The sequence below is a fragment of the Leucoraja erinacea genome, chromosome 21 (genome assembly GCF_028641065.1).
Source record: "Leucoraja erinacea ecotype New England chromosome 21, Leri_hhj_1, whole genome shotgun sequence".
In the NCBI taxonomy this organism is placed as follows: Eukaryota; Metazoa; Chordata; class Chondrichthyes; order Rajiformes; family Rajidae; genus Leucoraja; species Leucoraja erinaceus.
In genome coordinates, this window is record NC_073397.1 from 646955 (window position 1) to 664126 (window position 17172).

At 49.8% G+C, this 17172-nt stretch overlaps 1 protein-coding gene across 9 annotated transcripts in view; it reads left to right on the forward strand.

Moving 5' to 3' along the window:
* The window catches only part of LOC129707153 (copine-1-like), a 97983-nt gene extending 82256 nt beyond the window's left edge, over positions 1-15727 (forward strand). For 7 of the 9 annotated variants that reach the window (XM_055651932.1, XM_055651930.1, XM_055651936.1 and 4 more), the window contains 12 exons: positions 558-629; positions 4625-4708; positions 5443-5532; positions 6781-6879; positions 8267-8353; positions 9111-9170; positions 10561-10694; positions 10808-10862; positions 11474-11525; positions 11933-12066; positions 12375-12611; positions 14018-15727. In XM_055651932.1, the coding sequence (XP_055507907.1) occupies positions 558-629; positions 4625-4708; positions 5443-5532; positions 6781-6879; positions 8267-8353; positions 9111-9170; positions 10561-10694; positions 10808-10862; positions 11474-11525; positions 11933-12066; positions 12375-12611; positions 14018-14131 (1218 nt within the window). In that variant the 3' untranslated portion in view covers positions 14132-15727. Of the gene's footprint in view, positions 1-557; positions 630-4624; positions 4709-5442; positions 5533-6641; positions 6738-6780; positions 6880-8266; positions 8354-9110; positions 9171-10560; positions 10695-10807; positions 10863-11473; positions 11526-11932; positions 12067-12374; positions 12612-14017 lie in introns of all 9 variants that reach the window. The other 2 variants (XR_008725155.1, XM_055651928.1) reach the window with 2 other exon arrangements.
* Positions 15728-17172: the final 1445 nt, after the last annotated feature.

Here is a 17172-nt window from a genome sequence, read left to right on the forward strand (position 1 = left end):
AGGTATCCAAACCAAAAGGGTATAGGACTAACGTGAGAGGAAGGAGTTTCAAGGGCATGTCAGGGGAATGTTTCATTTTGCAGAGAGAGTGGATGCTATCTGGAATTTGCTGCCAGAGATGGGGGAGGAAACAGATACAAGCGCAATGTTTCAACAACGTTAAGACGAGGTATATGGACAAATGCAAACTAATCAGACTAGTGAAGATGGGCAAGCAGTCAGCATGAAGCTGGTGGGCTAAAGGACCAGTGTCGGTGTTGTGTCAATGAAGCAGCGGAGCACCAGGGCAAATTCCTTGTGTGTATACATACTTGGTCAATAAACATTCATTCATGAATGATACACTGTTAATGTTTGAGCTCGGAGACCTTTGTCAGAGCTGTTCACGTTTCATTTCAATGCAGAAGGAGCTTTACTCTATCTAATGCCTAATATTGCCTGCACTGGGAATATTCCCTGCTGACCATAGATACTCCATGGGGAAAATGACATTGAAATATTCTGGTAGTGTGTATGATGCATGGTCTGATGTGAATCTTTGTTTTCCTTATGTCCAGGTTGTAGCTGAAGAGATGAACGATAAAAGATTAGCAGTTCTTCAGCTGGAGGCCAGAAACCTGGAAAATAAGGTAGAAACAAGGAACTGCAGATGCTGGTTTACAAAAAAAGTGTCTCAAAGTGCTGGAGTAACTCTAGCATCCCGAGAGATCATGGAGAGGTGATGTTTTGGGTCAGGACCTTTCTTCAGACTTGAGTCTGGAAAATGAGGAGCTGTGTTTAGTGTGGGTGGGCACCGTTCACAGGGCGTGGGACTGTGTGGGAGAGGTATTACAGTGGCTCTGGGCAATGGGAAGGTGATGGACAATGGGGATGGTGGGCTGGTCATGTGTACTGCAGGCAGTGTCAGTGCTCTGTCTCCCAGGCTGCAGAGGAGATGCAGGCACCTGTTGGACTGCAGCTGAGAGGATCTGGGACCTCCCGGTTGCCCTCTTCACCCTGCCCTGCTCTCCCACAGCATGCTTTACACTCTTCCAACACGGGTAGCTGCACCTTGGCAGCACACCCCAGCGCATCTAAGACACCTTCCATTTGCAGTCATCAAATTCTATGTTGTAAATCAGAGGGCTTTACTTCTAGGGAATTCACTTGTCTAGAGGGGTTGGGAGTGAAAGCCTCTGTTTATAGAATAGAATAGAATAGAATAGAATAGAATAGTTTCTTTATTGTCATTGTAACATGGACCATGTACAACAAAATTTAAAATGTCAGCCAGTCAGTGCAGCATTCAAACATTTCTAAAAGCTAACGATACATACACGGTAAAATAATAAAGATAAACAACTAAATAAATATCACGAACACAGCACGCATGCACACCCAACCCTCCATCCTTCTGTCGATTTCACAGTTACCACAGTCCCTTAGTCTGTATCGCCCCTGCGTTCCTTGGCGGCTACATTTAGTGCCTTTATAGCAGTGGGGTAAAAACTGTTTTTGAGTCTGTTTGTCCTTGTCCTTGTAGATCTGTACCGTCTGCCTGACGGCAACAGTTCAAACAGGGAGTGTCCGGGGTGGGAATAATTAAATGGCTGCCTGGAATCCAGTTGGCGGTGGTCATGGGTTGACAGCACTCATCTCCCTCCAACCCTGCACATGGTTCACTCTGAGCGTTAGTAGGTGCACTGAGTGAAACGTAGGCTTTGTACTTCAATATAATTCAATATAATTATGGAGAGGGTCAGAACTGGACCTAGGGTTGAGATTTTTGATTGGAGAAAGGCTAACTTTGAGGAGATGCGAAAGGATTTAAAAGGAGTAAATTGGGACATTTTGTTTTATGGGAAAGATGTAGAAGAGAAATGGAGGACATTTAAAGGTGAAATTTTAAGAGTACAGAATCTTTATGTTCCTGTTCGGTTGAAAGGAAATAGTACAAATTGGAATGAACCCTGGTTTTCAAGGGAAATTGGACACGGTTCGGAAAAAGAGAGAGATCTACAATAATTATAGGCAGCATGGAGTAAATAAGGTACTTGAGGAGTATAAAGAATGTAAAAAGAATCTTAAGAAAGAAATTAGAAAAGCTAAAAGAAGATATGAGGTTGCTTTGGTAAGTAAGGTGATAGTAAATCAAAAGGGTTCCTACAGCTATATTAATAGCAAAAGGATAACGAGGGATAAAATTGGTCCATTAGAGAGTCAGAGTGGACAGCTATCTGCAGAGCCAAAAGAGATGGGGGAGATTTTGAACAATTTATTTTCTTCGGTATTCACCAAGGAGAAGGATATTGAATTATGTGAGGTAAGGGAAACAAGTAGAGTAGTTATGGAAACTATGAGATTCAAAGAAGAGGAAGTACTGACACCTTTGAGAAATATAAAAGTGGATAAGTCTCCAGGTCCGGACAGGATACTCCCTAGGACATTGAGGGAAGTTAGTGTAGAAATAGCAGGGGCTATGACAGAAATATTTCAAATGTCATTAGAAACGGGAATAGTGCCGGAGGATTGGCGTACTGCGCATGTTGTTCCATTGTTTAAAAAGGGTTCTAAGAGTAAACCTAGCAATTATAGACCTGTTAGTTTGACGTCAGTGGTGGGCAAATTAATGGAAAGGATACTTAGAGATAATATATATAAGCATCTGGATAAACAGGGTCTGATTAGGAACAGTAAACATGGATTTGTGCCTGGAAGGTCATGTTTGACTAATCTTCTTGAATGTTTTGTAGAAGTTACTAGGGAAATTAATGAGGGTAAAGCTGTGGATGTTGTATATATGGACTTTAGTAAGGCCTTTGACAAGGTTCCTCATGGAAGGTTGATTAAGAAGGTTCAACTGTTGGGTATAAATGGTGGAGTAGCAAGATGGATTTAACAGTGGCTGAATGGGAGATACCAGAGAGTAATGGTGGATGGTTGTTTGTTAGGTTGGAGGCCAGTGACTAGTGGCGTGCCTGTGTTGGGTCCATTGTTGTTTGTCATATACATCAATTATCTGGATGATGGTGTGGTAAATTGGATTAGTAAGTATGTAGATGATACTAAGATAGGTGGTGTTGTGGATAATGAAGTAGATTTTCAAAGTCTACAGAGAGATTTATGCCAGTTGGAAGAGTGGGCTGAAAGATGGCAGATAGAGTTTAATGCTGATAAGTGTGAGGTGCTACATCTTGGCAGGACAAATCAAAGTACATGGTAAATGATAGGGAATTGAGGAATGCAGGTGAACAGAGGGATCTGGGAATAACTGTGCACAATTCCCTGAAGATGGAATCTCATGTAGATAGGGTGGTAAAGAAAGCTTTTGGTGTGCTGGCCTTTATAAATCAGAGCATTGAGTATAGAAGTTGGGATGTCATTGTACAAGGCATTGGTGAGGCCAATTCTGGAGTATGGTGTACAATTTTGGTCGTCTTAATTATAGGAAGGATGTCAACAAAATAGAGAGAGTACAGAGGAGATTTACTAGAATGTTGCATGGGTTTCAGCAACTAAGTTACAGAGATAGGTTGAACAAGTTAGGTCTTTATTCTTTGGAGCACAGAAGGTTAAGGGGCGACTTGATAGAGGTCTTTAAAATGATGAGAGGGATAGACAGAGTTGACGTGGATAAGCTTTTCCTGAGATGCACTGAGAGTAGGGAAGATTCAAACAAGGGGACATGACGAGAATTAAGGGACAGAAGTTTAGGGGTAACATGAGGGGGAACTTCTTTACTCGGAGAGTGGTGGCTGTGTGGAATGAGCTTCCAGTGAAGGTGGTAGAGGCAGGTTCGTTTTTATCATTTAAAAATAAATTAGATAGTTGTATGGACGGGAAAGGAATGGAGGGTTATGGTCTGAGCGCAGGTATATGGGACTAGGGGAGATTATGTGTTCGGCACGGACTAGAAGGGCCGAGATGGCCTGTTTCCGTGCTGTAATTGTTATATGGTTATATGGTACTGTGTCTAGTATTAGACCCATGTCAGCTCTCAGTCTGCCTGAACGGATAATCATCTCTCCGCAGAGCTCTTGTAATGAGCCAAAGATACCACAACCATTTAAAGTGGCAAAAATGTGATGAAATCACCCCATATATCTGTAGAAATATGAACTCGCTCCGTCACCGGATTAAGCCTGATCCTGCTTCACGATGCTATCTCAGAATAAAAGGGTGTACCTTTACAAAGGAGATGAATTTCTTTAGCCAGAGGGTGGTGAATGTGTGGAATTCATTGCTACAGACGGCTGTAGAGGCCAAGGAGGAGGGTCTTGAGTAGTAAGGGTGTCGGGGGGTTATGGGGAGGAAACAGGAGAATGGGGTTGAGAGGGAAAGAGAGATCGGCCATTATTGAATGGTGGAGTAGACAATTGTGCGCTTGCGAACTTTACTTGTACACTTGCCAACTAGAAACCTACCACACACGGTTCCCCTCCTAATCACATACTGTCCCAACTTGCCAACGTGTCAGTGGATCTAACCCCTGGAACTGTGTTCCCATTCCCATTGCGGGAAGAACGGCGGCCGGTCAGGCAGGCAGCTCGCAGCCGTCTTCCCGTGCAGTTCACAGAAGAATTGAGTAGATGGCGGCAGTTTCATATGTGCTTAGTTAATAAGATTTGTTTGTTTTGTTTGAAAGGATTTTATGGGGAAATCGGATCCATTTATGGAGCTGTTCAGAGAAGGAGATGGTGACAAATGGCAGCTGGCCTATCGGTCCGAGGTAGAGTTCCTTGTGCATCAAAAGGGGACAGGGGTGGGGGGGGGGGGGCAGGGGTGGGGGGGGGGGGGCAGGGATGGGGGTGGGGCAGGGGTTGGGGGGGGGGGGGGGGGGGGGGGGGCAGGGGCAGGGATGGGGGGGGGGGCAGGGTGGGGTGGGGGGGGTGGGGGGGGGCAAGGATGGGGTGGGGGGGGCATGGGGGGGGGCAAGGGATGGGGTGGGGTGGGGCAGGGGGGGGGGGTGGGGGGGGGGGAGATGGAGGGGGTGTGGGGGGACCTTGATGGGGAGGCCAGGGTGGGGGGGACATGGGGGTCAGTTTTCTGTGGGGGGCAGGGCAGGACAGGGGTGGGGCAGCGGGGACGGTGATGACCTTGATGAGGAGTGGATGGTCAGTTTTCTGTGGCAGCAGCAGCAGCGTTGGTAAGAATGGGCAAGGCTTCATCTTGAGGATGGAGCCAGAAGCTGGAATCGGAATTGATTTAAGTTGCTGAGATCTGGACAATGTTTAAAAACAAGATGGTAGCAGCTTCAACAGTAACTGTCAGGAATGACTAGAGGGAGAAATGTGCAAGGTTGTGGTGAGAGGGCAAGGGAACAGCACAGATTAAATATGTCCATTCAAGAGCTCGCACAGACACAGTGGGGAAGAGGCTGTGGTGTGTGATTCTGTGGGGCATAGTGGGAAAGAATGCACAAACCAATCGTTGTGTACTAACAGTGTCATCTCCTGCCTGCAGGTTATTAAGAACAACCTCAACCCCAACTGGAAGCCCTTCTCTGTGTCCTTGCAGTCCCTGTGTAACGGAGACATGCAGAAGTCCATCAAGGTAGGTGCGAGTCTCAGTGCTGGCCAGGCATGTTGCTGTTGTGATTCTGACTCCAGCCATCTTACTGAGCTCATTCCTGGAGTAATGCACGGACTGGATTGTTCAATAGGTTGCCTCAGGTAACCAGGTGAGGGTTTGCAGGCATGATGAACCTCACTGAATAATCCTGTATCCTAAAGGAAGAGTTGGAGCCAGTGGGCTGAGGAGAGAGCTGAGAAGGGGAGGAGAAAGCAAGGACGATGTGAAATTGGAGGAGTCGGTGTTCATGCCGCTGGGGTGCAGACTGCCCAAGTGAAATATGAGGGGCTGCTCCTCCAATTTAAGGTGGTCCTCGCTCTGGCCATGGAGGAGGCCCAGGACAGAAAGGTCGGATTGGGAATGGGAGGGGGAGTTGGTGCTGAGCCACTTCAACTCCGGTTGGTTTTTGTGAATCGTTCAGTAAAACGATCGCCAAGCCTACGCTTGGTCTCACTGATGTAGAGCAGCTGACACCTAGAGCAGCGGATGCAATAGATGAGGGTGGAGGAGGTGCAGGTGAACCTCTGTTGCACCTGGAAAGACTGCAGCATCTTTAAGTTTAGTTTAGAGATACAGCATGGAAACTGGACCCTTCAGCCCACAAGTCCATGCCGACCAGTAATCCAGTTCATACTAGTTCCATTGCTACACATACGGTGGATTTATTGAGGCCCTGTAAACGTGCCTGTCTTTGGGACATGGCAGCAGCTCTGCCACTGTTTCGCCAAATTCCCTTTCTCTTACTGCAGACCCTGTCAATTTTCAGCATTTTCTATTTGCAGTTTAGTTAGACATTCATTGTGGAACCTGACCATTTGGCCCACTGAGACCATGCCACCCCACCCATTGATCACCCGTTACACTAATTCCATATAATCCCACTTTCTCATCCGCTCCCTACACACTAGGGGGCAATTCACAGAGGGCCAATTAACCTACAAACCCGCATGTCTTTGGGATGTGGGAGGAAACCTGAGCACCCGGAGAAAACCCACGCGGTCACGGAGAATATACCTATACCTTGGGGTCAGGGTTGAGCTCTGCGGTTGGGTCAATGGTAAATCTTCATTCACTCCGTTTGTTTATGTCAGGTGACTTGTAACGATATGGATGAGAGCACAGCGTCAGACCTGATAGGGGAGGCGACGGTGCCTATGTGTAAGCTGCTGGAAGCACAGGATCAAGTGGTGAGGAGCCCTGCTCTAATTCTTGCTGTTGCCTGTCCTGTAGGTGACCTGCTCTGACTATGATGGTGATGGGTCTCATGATCTGATAGGCCTTTTTGAAACTAACCTCTCTCAACTCCAACAAGTGGAATCGGGGAGCCCGGTGAGCATTGTAACCTTGTTCAGCATGAATCTTTACCAACTGCAGTACAGCACAATCATTCTTCTATATTGATCATTTGTAAACGTGGCCACTGCAATGCTTGTAAATTAAAAAAATATTCTGTACATTGCTGTTCCAGTCTTCCCTCTGCTGGAGTTTTCCCTCTCCCTTTCCCTGATTGATCATTCCATTTTTTCTGGTGTTTTCCATGTGTGCATTTCTCTTTAGCGCTCCCTCTCCCTCTCCCTCTCCCCCTCCCTCTCCCTCTCCCTCCCTCTCCCTCCTCCTCTCTCCTCCCTCCCTCTCTCCCTCTCCCTCTCCCTCGCCCTCGCCCTCGCCCTCTCCCTCTCCCTCTCCCTCTCTCTCTCTCCCTCATGACCCCTGCCAGGGTCTTGGGCCTGTCCCATTTTGGCCGTCAGTTACGCGACAGGCCAGTGGCGAGCGAAGATTTAGTGCAGGACGAAGTCCACATCACTCCATGCGCCCGTGCCCACGCTACCCACACGCTAGCAGGTCGCGTAAATGGCGCGCGAAAGACAGCCAAGTGGGACAGGCCCTTAAACATTCTTCCCGTTATTCCCTTATCATGTATCTATACACTGTGGATGTCTCGATTGTAATCATGTATTTGTCTTTCCGCTGACTGGTTAGCACGCAACAAAAGCTTTTCACTGTACCTCGGTACACGTGACAATAATCTAGATTCAAACACAAACTCAGATGCTGGGTTTTGATCAAAGAGGAACTTAGTAAATCATGGGAGTAAAGTGAACTCCACTGTTACCATATGGAGAGCCCTTATCCAACCACAAGAGAAGCATCTGCAGATGCTGGAATCTGGAGCAGAACATGAGTCTGGAGGAACTCAGTGGCTCAGGCAGTATCTGTGGAAGGAATGGACAGACGACGTCTCGGGTCGGGACCCTTTTTCAGACCCTGCGCAAAATGTCATCTGTCCATTCCCCTCCACAGTTGCTGCCTGACCCGCAGAGTTCTTCCAGCATGTTGTGTTTTGCTCAAGATTGTGGCATCTGCAATTGGTTGGGTGTGGAGGGTAATAAATGATTGTTGCTGTGGGTGTGATGGTCTTGTACATGAGGCCATGCGTTCTGTACATTCTCATATTGGCAACGCAGAATGGTGGCTCCATCTTTCCAACCAGTATGATGACTGGACCTCGAGAGAGAAGGAGAGGGTCACTCATGTGGAGCTGGGTGTAGGGGGAAGCTCAGTGTTTCCATGCCCAAGTGTGCTATCAGAACGAGCTTGGGTCTAGAGTTGCTGAGAAACGACATGAAAGGCTTTCATTGATATAGCCAGTCAGTGAGGGAGAGATGATGCACGGGCTGGTGAGCATTTCTCAGCTATTCTTGTTCTTGTCCTGAAGATGGAGTTTGACTGCATCAACCCAGAGAAGAAGAAGAAGAAGAAAAGCTACAAGAATTCTGGCATTATTCGAGTCCGATCGTGCAAGGTACAAAGATCATTTACTGACGTACCCTGGGGGAGTTAATCAGCCTCTACCCTGGGGCACAGTCTTGCCCACTCAGGAATCAGAGGCCATTCCACCCATCGATTGTGTTCTACTGAAACAGGACGAGGCCATTCTGCCCATCGATCCTGCTAGCCATGTGTTCTCCGTTCTACTTTTCGGTTAGACTGCACCTGGCTTATTTCCCATTTCCATTTACTGCCTTCGGCTTTGTTTTTAATGTTGAAAGATACAGCAGGGAAACGGGCCCTTCGGCCCACCGAGTTCACGCTGACCAGCGATCACCCATTCACAATAGTTCTATCCTACACACTGGAGGCAATTTACAGAGGGACAATTTACTTACAAACCCGCACGTACTCGGGGTGTGGGAGGAAACCGGAGCGGTCACACAGGGAGAACGTGCAAACTCCACACAGACAGCACCTGTAGTCAGGATCGAACCTGGGTCTCTGGCGCTGTGAGGCAGAACTTTGCTGACAGTAGAACTAACAACAAGATATACTACCATGGTAAACAAATATGTTGCACATTGTAGACAGGACAAGTCCAGTCCATTGTGTCACATCCCTTCCCCTGACTGCCTGACCCCCCCCCCCCCCCCCCCCACCTTTCACAGCCTTGGAGGGGGGAGCTTTGTGTCTCCACTGCCCTTGTGTGGAAGTGTTTCACTGGTGCTTTGTCCCATCCCGCACCATTCATCATTCTCTGCTCTAAACTCAGTGCTGTTATTTTACAGATAGAAACGGATTACTCTTTCCTGGATTATGTGATGGGCGGATGTCAGATCAACTTCACAGTGAGTCGTTTTCCATGGTGTTGTCTGTGGAACTGATGCGCTACAATGCTGAGAACTATAGTCTGCACTCTGTATATTCCCCTCTGCTCCACCAATTGTACCAGTTGGACGATTGTATTCATGTATAGTATTATCAGATTAAATATCAAAGCTTTTCACTGTACCTCGGTACACATGGCAATAACAAACCTAAATCTAATCAAAGACACTATAAAGACTGGAATCTGGAGCAGAAATTGTGTCTTGATGCAAGGTCTCGACCTGAAACGTTGCCCACCCTCCCTCTGCTTCCACAGATGCGGCCTGACCCGCTGAGTTCCTCCAGCGCTTTATTTTTTGCTACTTATTTCAATATTGTTTTGCCGGGTGCACTCGCCAATCGGGGAAGTTCAATGGTGTATTTATTTTCCCGTGTGCAAAGTGCAAACGCATGGTGGAATTATATTACAAAGCCTGCAGTGGAGTGTGGCCGTACGTCAGCATGTCCCTGATCAGCAAGTGTAGTCCACTGAGCCCACGTGCTAGAGGTGCCACCTTTAGCTGCATTTTCCCAGTCCAGTCCGTGCTAGTTCTCATGGGCGGTGGCCGTTCCAGGCGAGCCCCAGGCTGCAGCAGGGCCTCCGGCATCGCCACCTTTGGGCGTGTAGTCCACCAGTGAACCCACGTCTCTCTACTTGCCCGTACCCCTTTGCTCCACGGCGGTTGGAGCCTCCTGTAGCCGGTGTCGAGGGTGCTGTAGGACAGATCCCGGTTCCCTCTCCTCGCCCACCGGCCTCGCTCCTTGCCCGGCACGTCCACGGCCGTCGCCAGCTCCATCCTCCTGCTCTATGGTGTTTGGGGGACCAGCGCGGCAGGCTCCTCATTCACCGCTACCGCCCACCACGTCCTACAAACTAGATCGGCTTGGCGACTTCCCCCGTAGACCTCAGTACACCGGGAAGTGGTGTCCAGTGTCTGTTGTGGAAATATAGCATGGAGTTGGACTGTCCACTGCCAAGGGTAATAGTTGCAGAATGAAGATAGACACAAAATGCTGAAGTAACTCCGCGGGGCAGGAAAAGTTGGTGACGTTTTAGGTCAGGTCAGGTCCCTTTCTTCAGACCATCTTTATATGCCAGTCCCACAGTTATGAGAATCCAAAATATAATTAAAAAACAGCAGATGCTAGAAACCTGAAATAAAGTTGGAAACTGCTGTAAATATTCAACAAGCCAGGCAGCATCCATGGAGGGAAAGATTTAGTGTTGCAGGCGTGAGGCTCCTCACACCAGGTGTTTCCAGTTTTCTGGTGTTTGATCGCAGATCTCTTGTTTCACCGATGTGCAGCATGTTTGTGTTTTTATACTTTTCCCTTGTATCTAATGTTCTCCACAATGTCTCCCCCTCTCAGGTTGGGATAGACTTCACTGGCTCCAACGGAGATCCCCGTTCCCCCGACTCCCTGCATTACATCAGCCCCAACGGGGTCAACGAGTATGTGTCAGCTGTCTCGTCTGTGGGGCAGGTGGTGCAGGATTACGACACGTAAGCTTTCCCCCCCCCCCCCCCCTCCCCCCATGCTCTGTGGCCACTGACCAACTGTTGCAATGTGCAGCCTTTGTTCCTGGCTGATTGTCCCATTCCCGCTGTCTCCACAGGGATAAGCTGTTCCCGGCCTTTGGATTTGGTGCCCAGATCCCACCTAACTGGCAGGTAAGTGCAGTGTGGTTGCTACATGCCCGCCCTCTCCTTCACAGCCAGTGACACATCTCCGTGCTGTCGGGACCACCAGACTCAGGAACAGCTTCTTCCCCTCTGTGATAAGGCTTGGGAACGGTCCTTCCAAAACCGGGATACTGTCCAATTCACCTCTGCCCCATTGCGGACATTGTCTCTCTCTGTGACTGATGTACTCTTGGTTGAGATGTTGGGAGTCCTGGCTCCTTATTCCAGGCTGGTCCAGGAGTTGGGCTGGTAGGGGCTGGAATCACTGAACAGAACCACGTTGGCGATAGATCGGGTAAATGCCCAGTCGGGGAATCGAGAACCAGACCACATGGGTTACAAGGTGAAGGGGAAGATTTAATAGAACTGCATTTTTCACACAAAGAGTGGTGGGTGTATGGAACAAGCTGCCGGAGGACCTAGTTAACACATGTACCATCACAACATATAAGAATACAAGAATGGTCTAGTAGTGGGGATGGTGAGGTCTTCATTGGAGCACTGACCCAGGGGAGGGATTAGGAAGGATTCCTCAGGCCAATTTCGATCAATAGGTTTTGGAACTAGGTAATCAAAATGCTCCTTTCTCTCTTTCCCAGGTGTCCCACGAGTTTGCTTTGAATTTTAGCTCGGACAATCCGTATTGCCAAGGTAGGATGTTTCTCCAGTGGGTGTCCGTGTCTCCACAGGGAAAGGGGAGTGTGTGCACCTCACTCTATCCTTCTAAACACGTCAGGCACTGGGAATAAGAAATAAAAACGCTGCAAATACTCAGCAGGTCAGGCAGCATCTGTGGAGAGAAGGAATAGGTGACACTTTGGGTTGGGATCCTTCTTCAGACTCTGAATCTAAACGTGAGCAGGTGGGACTAGCTTAGATGGGGCATCTTGGTGGGTATGGACGAGTTGGGCAGAACGGCCTGTTTCCGTGTTGTGTGACTTCTTGGTTAGCATGGAGATGAAGAGGTGAAGGGTCTGTTTGCAAGCACCATGGTGAGCATGTACATGGTAGGCTGAAGGGCTTGTGGCTGTGCTGTATTGACTGTACTGTGTTGCCAGGTGTACAGGGCATCATCAATGCTTACCGCAACGCCCTGGTCAACGTGCGCCTGTATGGCCCCACCAACTTCTCACCCATCATCAGCCACGTGTCCGGCTTTGCAGCGACCGCTGCCCAGCACCCGGCAGCAGCGGTGAGTACCGGCACTGGTGGGGTGGGGGGAGGGTAGTGGCAACCATTACTGGGGGTGGGGCCTGTGCAGGTGTCTATCCAAAGGCCTCACGTTGCTCTCACTCTGCCTCCCCCCCACCCCCGGCAGAGACTGCTCCCTCGTCTTTGAAAAAGGGCAACTGAATTTGAATGGTGTGTCGCTGATATTAAAGTCACTGGGAACATTCATGTGGTGGGGTGGGGGGTGGGGGTGGGGGTGATGTTGGGGAGCCTGGGTTTGGACAGTCTGGTCTTTCACTGCCTGACTTGACCTCTCTATCTCCCCCCCAGCAATACTATGTGCTGCTGATCATCACAGACGGGGAGATCACTGACCTGGACCAGACGCGTGATGCCATTGTGAAGGCGTCCCACCTGCCCATGTCCATCATTATAGTGGGCGTGGGCAACGCTGACTTCAAGGCCATGGAGTTCCTGGATGGAGATGATGGAGTGTTGAAGTCCCTGTCTGGACAGCCTGTTGCCCGCGATATTGTGCAGTTCGTGCCCTTCAGACAGTTTCACAACGTGAGTCCAAGCTGAGGAGCTGCCGTCTAGACTACAGCACCATCTAGACAGCATTCCCACAACACAGTACAGTACCGTCTAGACAGCATTCCCACAACACAGTACAGTACAGCACCGTCTAGACATCATTCCCACAACACACAGTACAGTACCGTCTAGACAGCATTCCCACAACACAGTACAGTACAGTACCGTCTAGACAGCATTCCCACAACACAGTACAGTACCGTCTAGACATAATTCCCACAACACAGCACCGTTCGCTTCTGGACCTGCTGAGCGTCTGGAACCTGGTTGCTGTCGACCTGACCCCCACCCCCCCGGTGGAGTGTGATAGCCCGGGTGTGAGAGCAGCCGGCCCTTGTCCCGCCCACCGGGTGTCGGGGAGCCTCGAACGTGTGGAGTACTCACGGCTGAGCAAACACCCGCTCTCCAGACTCCCCCTCCCAGCTCACCACTCCCTCCACAGACACCACCTGACCTGCTCACTCACTCCTGCACTTTGTCTTCCACACGAGATGCCAGCGTCTGCAGTTCCTCGTGTCCCCACCTCCCCATACTTGCCACCTGGGGCTAGTTGCTAGCCGCCTGACTCTGGGCCTGTTGGATTCCACCAGAGCTGACATCAACACATTAAAGCTGGCTGGGAGAGGCCCCAATCTCTAACAGTACCTCTGTCAGAGGGGCTTGTAGTTGTGTGGCAGCATGGTGAGGCAGCGGGTAGAGCTGCTGCTTCACATCCCCACATAACCGGCTTCAGTCCTCACCGTGTCCAGTTTGCTCCTTCTCCCCGTGACCGTCGGGATTTCATCCGGGAGTTCCGCATTCCTCCCACATCCCAAAGCGTGTGTGTTGCTGTCTCTGTAAATGCTGCTAATGGTGGCAGTGGAGACAGGAAACGTTAGTGTGGATTGGGATTGTTGTGTGTGACCAAGAGCTGACAGAACTGATGGCTGGGAGGGGGGGGACAGTTGTGGGAAGACTGGGAGCCGGCAGGGCTGGCGACACGAGGGGGGCTCAGTAACCCATTTGGTGGTGTAGTGACGGTGAAACATAGACAATAGGTGCAGGAGTAGAGGCCATTCGGCCCTTCGAGCCTGCACTGCCATTCAATATGATCATGGCTAATCATCCATCTCAGTATCCTGAACCTGCCGTCTCTCCATACCTCCTGATCCCTTTAGCCACAAGGGCCACATCTAACTCCCTCTTAAATATAGCCAATGAACTGGCCTCAACTACCTTCTGTGGCAGAGAATTCCACAGATTCACCACTCTCTGTGTGAAAAATGTTTTTCTCATCTCTGTCCTAAAAGATTTCCCCCTTATCCTTAAACCGTGAAGTAAGGTGAACCGCGTGGTGGTGTGCCGATGTTGACCCCGGTTTGTTTCTCTCCCTCCCCCAGGCTCCGCAGGAGGCTCTGGCACGGACGGTCCTGGCAGAGGTGCCCAAGCAGTTAGTGAGTTACTACAAGATGCACAACCTGGCACCCATCAACCCCCCCAACCCCGCCAGCTAAACGGGGCGGGCAATGCCCAGTGTGTCCGGCACCCTGCACTGAGGCCAGGCTCACCGGCACTGCCGATATTCTGCTCGCTAACCCTCCCACCCCACCCCACCCCACCCCACCTCACCTCTTGACAGGGGGTGCTGGTATAGAAGCTTAGACCCTTGCTCTAGTACACACTGCTGCCTTGCATATACCACTTCCAAAGCTTTCTGTGTACACTTTATATTCCTATGGCTGATGAGAGAGTGCAGCGGCCATATCCACGCTGCAGTACAGCACGGCGTGACGATACCTCCCTCGCGCATGTGATGAATGATTGTGGACAATGCCACTACCCGGGACCACGTCTCACTCTGTTTCCACTGGGTTTCACAATTAACAGCTATTGACCATTCACTGAGTGTGACTGCACTCTCTGATCTATCTCACTCCTGCCGCAGTGCATCACATGGTCTGTATGACCCTGTGGCACGAGTCAGTAGAAGTGGCCTCAACCAGTCCACCAGTATTTACACTTTCAGTACTTATTATATGTTACGTATCATTGACTTGCAGGATTGTCTTCTGCCCGAGCAGAGGTGGGATGTCTGCCGATTTGCCAAAGCCCAAAGCTCCCCCTTGTCCATTCAAACAGTGTGAATGTTCCCCGTGACTGTGGTCCCCCATGTGCCGGGACCCTCCATGCACCGGGGGCCCACAGTGACTGACCCCCCCCCCCCCCCCCCCCCCCGGTGAAAGAGGGGCAAATTTTAACGGATACGTGTGGGGCATTTATTTAATATACTGAGGGGTGGGGGCCTGGAGGTGCTGCTAGGTGGAGACAGATACGATAGTGCTGTTTACTGAGACCTGTAGATAGGCAATTGGATTTGTAAGGAAATGGATCATGTGCAGGTACATGAGATCATGTCCAGCACTGTGGGCAGGTACATGAGATCATGTCCAGCATGGACACTGTGGGCTGAAGGGCCTGTCCCTTTGTGTAAGGCTTCTCGCTGCCTGGCTGGGAGCTCGGTGCCTGGCTCATGCACTGATGGCTACTCACTGAGCTCTGGCAGCTTGTAGATCTCCATCCTCTCTCCCTGGTGAGTCTGCCCCATCACAGGGACCACAATCCCAGCCACTCCGGGCCCCCATGCATGCTGCCTCGACCCTTGTTGCTGATCAGGCCAATGCAGTTTTACCTGCAGCACAGCTGGGGAGCTGCACTGCTCTCTAAGCTGCCCTGTACTGCACTCTTTGGGCTGCCCTGCGAGGCACTGCTGTGCACTGCTGCTGTCAAGGTGCCTCGTATCCACCACACTCCAGCTTGTCTCCATAAAGCTGTAATGTGCCAAACTTGCTTTGGTTCTCTTGGTTTCTCGGCTAAATCCGTCACTGTTGATGAGAGGGCCTGCCATGTATCCCCCCAAATCCTGCAAGATGGAAGCTCATGACTGTTCCTCTCCACCTCGTCCCCACTCCCGCCTCACTCTGCCATGAGACTATTCCCCAGCCTCAGACCAAATGTTGTCAAAACGGACCATCTTTTGTAGAAGATAATTGATTCTGTGCAAACTTTTTATTTTTAATTGTGGGTTTTGAATAAATAACTTTGGCCTTTTGTGTGCGTTGGTGTTTCCTGTCTGCAATGAATGTTGTCGTGTGGGGAAGTATTCGGCGTTTACATGAAGCCACCTCTCCTGCCGTTACACTCGGCGTGGCTTCATCACTGCTGCGGGGAGAGAGCTTCACCACGCGGGCACCATTCATGCAGCTACCCACTGTGCCAGCCTGCTCACCCACTAACACAACCCACACACCCTTACACAACCCCACACACACACACACACACTTACACAATCCCACACACCCACTAACACACACCCACACACCCTTACACAAACCCACACACACACACACACACCTTACACAATCCCACACACCCACACAACACACCCACACACCCACTTACACAATCCCACACACCCACTACACACACACCACACACACCCACTTACACACCACACACACACACACACTTACACAATCCCACACACCCACTAACACAACCCACACGCCCTTACACAACCCCACTCACACCCACTAACACAACCCACACACCCACTAACACAACCCACACACCCTTACACAACCCCACACACACACACACACACTTACACAATCCCACACACCCACTAACACAATCCCACACACCCACTAACACAACCTACACACACACTTACACAACCACACACACACACACACTTACACAATCCCACACACCCACTAACACAACCCACACACCCTTACAACCACACACACACAATCCCACACACCCACACTTACACAACCCCACACACCCACTAAGACAATCCCACACACCCTTACACAACCCCACACCCTTGCACAATCTCACACTTACACTAATACCACACACCCTTACACAACCCCACACGCCCACTAACACAACCCACACACTCACTAAAACAACCCTACACACCCTTACACTAATCCCACATGCTTATTTACACTAATACACACTCCCAATTACACTGATCCCAATCGCTCATTTACACTAATCCCATATACACAAATATGTGCCAATTTACACTTAGTCAGCATGCTCATTTCCACGAATCACACACCCATTTACACTTGGCATAGGCACACTACACTCATTCAGCACACTCATTTACACTAACCTCATGTACCAATTTACACTAATCCAGTGCACTCATTTAAAATCCTGTGCGTGCATTTCCACTAAGCCTGCACTAATCCAGCTTGCTTCCTGCACCCTCCCATCAACTCCCTAAACCCTTCTTCCCACGATTTGCCACCCACTCACACACGCAAGTATGTTACTAATATTCAGCAGTGCCTCTTACAAACTTCTACAGATGCAGGGTAGAAAGCACACTGTCGGGTTGCATCACAGCTTGGTTTAGGAACAGCTCTGACCAACACTGCAGCAAACTGTAGAGAGTTGCAGATGTAGCTTTTCACTACTTCAGCATATGTGACAAGGAAAAAGTTGCATCTCCGTTGAGGAAAGGGATTTAAAAAGT